Genomic DNA, 7882 nt, shown 5'->3' on the forward strand with positions numbered 1-7882 from the left:
GAGATTTAAGGCTCGAGTAATAATGAAAGGTGCGCTTCATGATACACGCATTCGTGTCAGATTTCCTCGCGAAGGCGCGTTTCATGATATGTGCCTTCCAACGTGGCACCACTCGGACAGATCGTCGCGAAAGCATGCTTCATGATCTGCGCCTTTCCACCGTGGCGCCAACTAGGATAGAACCCCATGAAGACACGCTTCATGATCCGCACTTTGTCAGAAATTGTGCTAATTCGATAATATTTGAAGAAAATGTGACTGACAGGTAATATTTCGTTGTTAGGATGATTTTTAGGTAGAAACGCCATAAATTTAACATCAAGCGCTTAATAAATATAAGGGTAAATTACGAATTTAATACTTAAACTATCAGTTTTGACCCATTTTAAAACCTTACTTTTAATTTTTTTTTTCAAAATCATATCTAAAGTTTAGTTTTTTTCACTTTAGTTCCACTGTTCAAAATTTTTAACGTTAAATTTTTTAAAAAATAAAAAATTTATACACTAAAATGGACAAAAATTGATAGTTTAAGTACTAAACGTGTTAAGTTTTTAATGACAATGTACTAAAATAAAACAAAAATGAATGTTAGGTATTATTTTGAATTTTTTTGAAAGTTTAGATACTAAAACATATTAAAACTAATAGTTTAAATATTAAATACATAATTTATCCTAAAAGTAAATTTAAAAGTAAACATTACGCAAAAACCTTCTATGTAATCTTTTTATTACCAACAAAATGGGATAGCTTTAACCTTCACATTCTTAAGGTGACGTTTAGTTCGAAGTAATCCCTTAGAATAAAGGGGAATTGAAATCAAATTCGATCAATTTTTCATGTTTGGTTTAAATTTTCAAAGAGAATTAGAATCCTAAATGACTTCAACTTTCTATCAAGGGAGGGAAAGTAAATTTCATCCATAACATGAGGGAATGAAAATCTTTTTGAGGAGGAAATGTGAAATTTGACCATACTACCCTCATTATTATTTTCCATATATTTACTTTTTATTTTTCTTATTTTATTTATTTCTTTTTTTCTTTTCTTTTTATTATTTTTATTATTTTTATTATTTTATATTAGTTTTATTTATATATTTTGTTTTCATTTGTACTTTCCTCTTGTTTATTTATTTATTTATTTATTATGTATATATAATTATTTGAATTTCTTTTATTTTATTCTTATTTTTATTTTATTTTGCTCGTTATCTTTATTTTGATTATTTTATTTATTTTGATTATTTTATTTTTTATGTTCTTTATTTTATTTAGTTTTTTATCTTTATTTTATTTTTTTATGTATTTTCTTTATCTTATTTTTTCTTTTTTCATTTATTTTATTTTTCTTTAGTTTATTTATCTTCATTGCCTTTTTTTCTAACATGCTTCTCGACTCTTTTAAGGGTACACTTCCGAATCTATCAGGGGTAAGTGACTGAGATCGTTATTTTTATCTTTTAATTTAAAGTTACAATCTTCTTAATTAAAGACAACTGAAAATTACGTAGTACCGAAATGGCAGTTCAAGGGTGCTAACCCTTCCTTGACTTGTAGGTTTTTGGTATATATTTTGGTAACTAATTGACATACTTCGATTGGGATGTATCGAAATATTGCTCTATCTTTTGGTAACTTATTAACATATTTAGATTGTGATGATTTTAACGTATGATATTTATTAACATGATTTTTATAATTTATTGAAATGAATAATCAATCAATAAAATGAAAATTTAATATTTTTTAAATTTTTATAATATATTGATATATGTAAGTTATAACACAAAGTAAAATTAAGCAAAAAAATAAGAAAGGCAATTCTGTCATTTTACATTACTAAAATCAAATTTATCTGACATGGTTGCGAACCAAACAGAATATGGAATTGTATTCCAATTCAATTTTCTACCAACCAAACAGGTTTCATATTCAGATTCCAATTTCTTCACAGATTCCAATTCCCTCATAAACATTCTAATGAACCAAACGTCACCTTAGTATTACTCAAAAGGATTACATTCGAAGGCTCCAAACTGTAACATCAAAGCAGACATGGACGTACAAAGAAATTGATGGGTAATTGCCGAAGGGGGCAAAGACTTGTCGAAATACAATGTTTGATTTTGTTATTATTATGTATTTATTTTGATACTATTGAGGTTGATGCGATGAACCAACAACTTCAAAAGCTTTTCGACTGTTTTTAAGTTTTAAAGTTGACGACAAAATAGATATCCCAAATTTAATTGTTGCAACATCCTCATTGCTGATTTTAATTATGAATTATCCACTTAATCAATGACATCAAAAAGCATTTAACAATTAAAGCATACACGTTGACAATGATGATTAGTCTAAAATCACCCCCAAAAAGGGGGTTCAAGTAGGCAAAAAGAGGTTAGGCAAGTAGTTCCCAACTTCCAATTGGGGTTGTTTTCATTTAAGCATGCTTAACTCAACCAATAATGATTGATTAATTAATTAACAATATATGTTTAGTGTGAACAGGTTCTCTTATGTGAACAGGTTCTCTTATGTGAACAGGTTTTCTTCAAGTTCACATCATGTTCTTTTTTCTTTTTTTTTCTCAAGATAATTAAATAAATAAAAGCTTAGGCAAAAGTCAATAGGGTTAATGTCATTATTTCGGCCTATACTTGAAAAGATGTGGGTGGTTTAGGTATGACGAAGGTGGAGGAAATTATGGTCGGCAAATTTTTTGAGTTTGATAAATTCGTTTGTAAATTTTTTATTTTATCGTTAATGCATCAAATAAGTATGCGTCAATGATAAAATAAAAATAATAAAAAAAAGAAGGAAGACAGTGAAGATTGATGGTGGGTATAAAGTGATGTGAGAGTTTAAGTATGTGAAACAAATGACCATTAAAAAAATAAATAAATAAGAGGCAATAATGAGAATCTTTTAAGGTGAGTCCACTCCCACTTTGTCTATGGTGATCTTTCAAGATATGATGAAGAACAACCTAGATTGACTCCAACCCATCTTTTAGGGCTTCCAATTTGATGTTTAATTAATACTTAGCTTTGATTTGTGGGTCAGGGTAACCTTATTTCATACCCAATAACAAAAGGCTAAAGCTTCGGCGCATCTTAAACCCCAAAAGAAAACAAAGTTAGGCTCACTTTCTCTTTCCTTGTACATCAAAATCAAAATTTTCTTACTGCTGCGTTTTTGCGTTAAGACCGACGTTGCCCCCGTAAAAGGAGTGGAAATTTTGACACAACCGAGACAGAGAAGGTCAAGAAAAACAGAAATTGAAGTGTACCATATCTTTCAATGTAACAACTTACACTATGTTGAGTCACATCTTTCACATCATACCATATTAGTTAAAATATACCTCATTGTTTTTCTTTCATGGTCTCCTGTCTGGTCCAATTTTGGAACTGTCGACTGTTTAGATTTTGAACTCTCGACCCACGGCCTAAATGTCTGGTTTTATGAAATTGGGCTTATGTTTTATTGATTTTTGGACCAATAAATATTGTATGCTTCTGCTGTTGGCTCCGAATCCCAATCCTCTTGGGTGTTGGTCGTAGTGGACGTGGAGCTGCTATGAGATCGATGACAGATTGATGTGGGTTCATAGTTCATACCTTATGCATGCAGATAGAATTTCACACCCAGCATAATCATCTAAACATGCATGCTATCTTTCCGGCACACAGATGGAATGAAGAGAGAAGAGAGAAAAGAGAAAAACAAAACTTATATCGTAACTTCTCTCATATTTGAAAGCATCTAACATTGTCTCCATCAGTCTGAAATGACTCACGCTTGGATCCCAGTTTCATGAACAAAAATTGTAGCCTCTTCTAAACACTCAAATACTCCACTTCCTGTTAAATGTTGAGGGGCGAAAACAAATTTTCAATAGAAAATACATAGATAAAATCTAAAATATAATTTTAAATTTTTAGGGGGCGACCGTCCCCACTCACCCCACATTGGTCCATCCACATTCCAGAGGCAAAAATTAGTATCAAAGCCGCACTATATTTCAGTTTCAACACCAGGAAAGAGGGATCAGAAGAAAACTATGTATATTTCTAAACCCCAAAACCAAGAATGAATCTTCATTTAATTTTTTTACCTTGTAGGAAGTACTTGAAGGTAGAAAGTTTGCAAGAAAAGGAAGAGTGTTTCGCTGTATTAGTTGAAGAAAGCAACAAAGAGGGTTTACTCAAGTAATCATCAATTCCAATAAAATTGCTCCTATGTAATAGAGTTGAGAAAACTTAATTAAAACGGTATGAAATCCTCAATCAAAGTAGATTTCGAGAAGGCCTTTGATCAAGTCAAATGGGACTTTATCAAGGACTCTATGGTTGAGGCTGGCTTCCCTCCAAACATATGTCGGATCATTTGCGAATGTATCACCATGGTCACTTTCCAGGTCCAATGGAATGGTCTCATTTTCCAAACTATTATCCCTGAGAGAGGTATCCGGCAAGGGGACCCACTGTTACCCTATCTCTTTGTTCTGGTGATGGAAAGGTTGGGGCATCTAATAAATCATGCAGTTTCTGATGGTCGTTGGCCTCCTTTTACTTTTGAGAAAAATGGCATCCTGATCTATCATCTTTTTTTTCATCAATGATCTTATTTTATATTCCAAGGTGAACATCTCCCAAGCTATTTGCATTCAGAAAATTCTGCAAGTTTTCGGATCCTTTTCTGATCATCGTGTTAGTGATCGGAAAACTTCTTTATTTTCCCCCTACACTGATTTTGAGTTCAGAGTGATATCTGTAGTTTTCTTGGGTTTCAAGTTGTCGACTCTCTTGGGAAGTACTTAGGGGTCCCCGTCCTCCATAGCAGACCAAAGTGTTCGGACTACAATTTCATCATTGAAAAATTGTGCAATCGACTGAGTAGTTGGGCAGCCATGTCCCTTTCTACGGCGGGTAGAATTACCCTCGCCAAATATGTCCTTGCAACCATCCCGATATATTTCATGCAAACTTCGATGTTTCCTTGCACTGTTTGTAATAAGATCAAAAAGCTTATCTGGCAATTTATATGGGGCTTCACTTCTTCTCACCCAAAAATCTCCCCGGTTAATTGGGAAACTATTTGTCAACCGATTAATAATGGAGGCCTGGGCTTTCGAAAAGTCTTTAATTTCAACATGGCTTTTATTCTAAAGCTTGGTTACTCCTTGGTTACCAATCTGGATACTTTGTGGGTAAGAAGGCAAAAATACGAGCTGCTATTTGTCCCGATTCAATCCCTCGAAAAAATTGTTCCCCTCTTTGGAGAGAGCAATTGCTAAGGCTTGGGATGTTCTTAAGGATAGCATAGCTTGGTCCATCGGCAATGGGAAAATCGTCCACTTGTTTGATGATGTTCGGCTCCCCTCTCTGGGCTCTCTTCGGGACCATGTCCGTGTCCCCATAGCTAATATCGACCATCTTCATTTCTCGAATCTTTTGACGCCCAATGGTAGTTGGAATATCGAGATGCTTCATTCCATTTTCTCTATCGAAGCAGTCTCTCATATTATCAATGTGAAATGCCCTGATCCAGCTAAACTTGATGATTGCATTATATGGAGAACTTCAGCCAAACATGATTTTAATGTAAAATCTGTTTACACTGGTCACAATCCTACTGGGATACTCCGCTGCCGATTTGGAACTCTAATGGTCCTTCCCCGTTCCCCAGAGGCTGCGTTTATTCTTATGGCTTGTTCTTAAACAAAGATTGATGACAAACCTTGAACGTTGCCACCGTACCTTAAGCCATGACCCCTCATGTTCGCTCTGCAACGATGCTCAAGAATCGATCCTCCATGCTCTTCGCGATTGTAAATACGTAAAGGAAGTCTGGTCGCTCATCTATCTTTCTCTTATCTCTCCCAAATTTTATAATGTTGATCTTCAAGCTTGGGTGTCTACAATTATAAATTCTAATATTGTTGCTTATTCGGCTGAAATCCCTTAGAACTCTCTGGCAGATTTGGAAGAATCAGAATGAGTATGTTTTCAATAATAATCTGCAGGTTGCTCAAACGTTTATCTCCAAAAGCATCACCTGGTCCCGCTACCATATAGACAACAAGCTCAAAACTTCCAGCCCCAACGTCACTTGCCCAATAATTCCAGTCCGGCAGAACCCCCTTCCTAGTTGGAATTGTCTACGTGTGGATGGTGAGGTTTGCTCTTCTTCAGGTAAAGGCTCGATTGGTGGCATCTTCCGTGACCATTAAGGCAGGGATTCAAATAGCGGAACGAAACACACAATAACGTCCTGACCAAAACCAATATTGATGAATTTAACGATAGGTAGTAGATTCATGTCATTAGCAGTCCGTTGTGCTCGTAATTTAACAGGTACCGGTATATAGTGTCGGTAACGGGATGCTATCAACATTAATTGACTGCTACTTAAAAAATAGAAAAACTGAAATTTTCATTCTAAAAATGCAAGGAATACCCCTGCAAAAGAAAAAAAAAATACCAATCCAAAATCCAAACTCAGTTTAAATGACACTGAATTGAATCCAACAATAAAGTCTCAAACATGTATTATAAAAAAAAATCTCTAAATTCTAAAATTAAAAAAATAGAGCATATCAAGAGTTATCAACTCTGTAAAAGTAGATTATTTTTATGATTAGAAAAGATGAAAGGGTAGGGAAGTTGAGGAGAGAATAAAACAATGAAAGCTTCTAGAGCTTTCTCAACCCTTTTAAAGTGGAAGAGTTTAAGAGTTTTGGGTCGTTCCACTCCAAATTCCATTTTTTTAAATTTTTAAATAAATTTTTAAATTTAATTTTAAATGATATATTAATTTGTCATCATTTTACTTTTTAAAATTTATAATTTAATCTATAATTTAATCTTTAGATTAGAATGTAAATTTTAATTTTAATTTAATTTAGATCTAATTTCAGTAATATAAATTTATGCAATTCAAATTTTACATTTTTATTTTAATTATATTTAACTTAGTCATTTTTTGTTCTTTAAGTTTATTTAAATTTCATTTAATATTGTGATCTTTATTTTTATTTTAATATTTAGTAATCTATTTGGTTAAACTGTATATATATATATATCATTTTAGTTTAGAAAATATTTTAAAAATCATTAAAAATAGTTTATTATAATTATAATCATAATTATTATGTTTTAAAGTAAGTTGTGCGAAACTTAAAAAAAATCACGATCGTGACACTCGCAATAATCATAATGACATTCATTATTTATGCAATCGTGATAAACGCGACGAAACTAAAAACGTAGTCACAAAAACTATTTAAATCCATGCATGAAGGCTCTTGGATCCTTGGTTTCAACAAGGCGATCGGCAATTCTAAACCCCTTCTAGCAGGGCTCTGGGCAATTTTCATCGGACTCCAAGTAGCTTGGAATCATGGCTTCGAGCTCCTGATGGTTCAAACGGACTCCCTAGAAGCTGCCAAACTCATTAACAATCATGATGCGGCCTCCAGCTCCATCCCTCTGGTTCGTGCAATTGTTAAGCTTCGGCAGCGTGCTTGGGCAACGACTCTCCACTGGATTCCTTGGCAAGATAACTCCTCGGCTGATGCCATTGCTAAGCTCTCAAGCCCTCTCGCTTATGATCTAAGATTCTTTGAAGACCCCCCCCCCTTCTGCCATCTCATGTTTACTGGAAAATGACAAGCTCAATCTGAGCTTTTCGTAAAAGACATGTTTTCCTTTTTCCACTTCAATTCAAAAAAAAAAAAACACACACACATGTAATGTAGCTCACGAAGATTGAATTTGATCAGTCTCAATCAAATCAAACGGTCACGAAACACTGGCAATTCCCGAGAACGGTAACACCCGATAGTCACCCACTTGAAAAATGTTTTTTGA

The 7882-nt window shown here is 33.6% G+C and overlaps 1 protein-coding gene across 1 annotated transcript; it reads left to right on the top strand.

Annotated features, from left to right (window-relative positions):
• The first annotated feature begins 7303 nt into the window (after positions 1-7303).
• Positions 7304-7681, top strand: LOC120138211. The gene has a single exon (XM_039153765.1). It carries the CDS (start codon positions 7304-7306, stop codon positions 7679-7681), a length of 378 nt encoding a protein of 125 aa, XP_039009696.1.
• Positions 7682-7882: the final 201 nt, after the last annotated feature.

The sequence above is a fragment of the Hibiscus syriacus genome, unplaced genomic scaffold, assembly GCF_006381635.1.
Source record: "Hibiscus syriacus cultivar Baekdansim isolate YM2019G1 unplaced genomic scaffold, ASM638163v2 tig00110678_pilon, whole genome shotgun sequence".
Classification (NCBI taxonomy): Eukaryota; Viridiplantae; Streptophyta; class Magnoliopsida; order Malvales; family Malvaceae; genus Hibiscus; species Hibiscus syriacus.

Bases quoted from the DNA above. Each gene is read 5' to 3' on its own strand.
- LOC120138211 (XM_039153765.1), top strand. From the start codon at position 7,304: ATGCATGAAGGCTCTTGGATCCTTGGTTTCAACAAGGCGATCGGCAAT.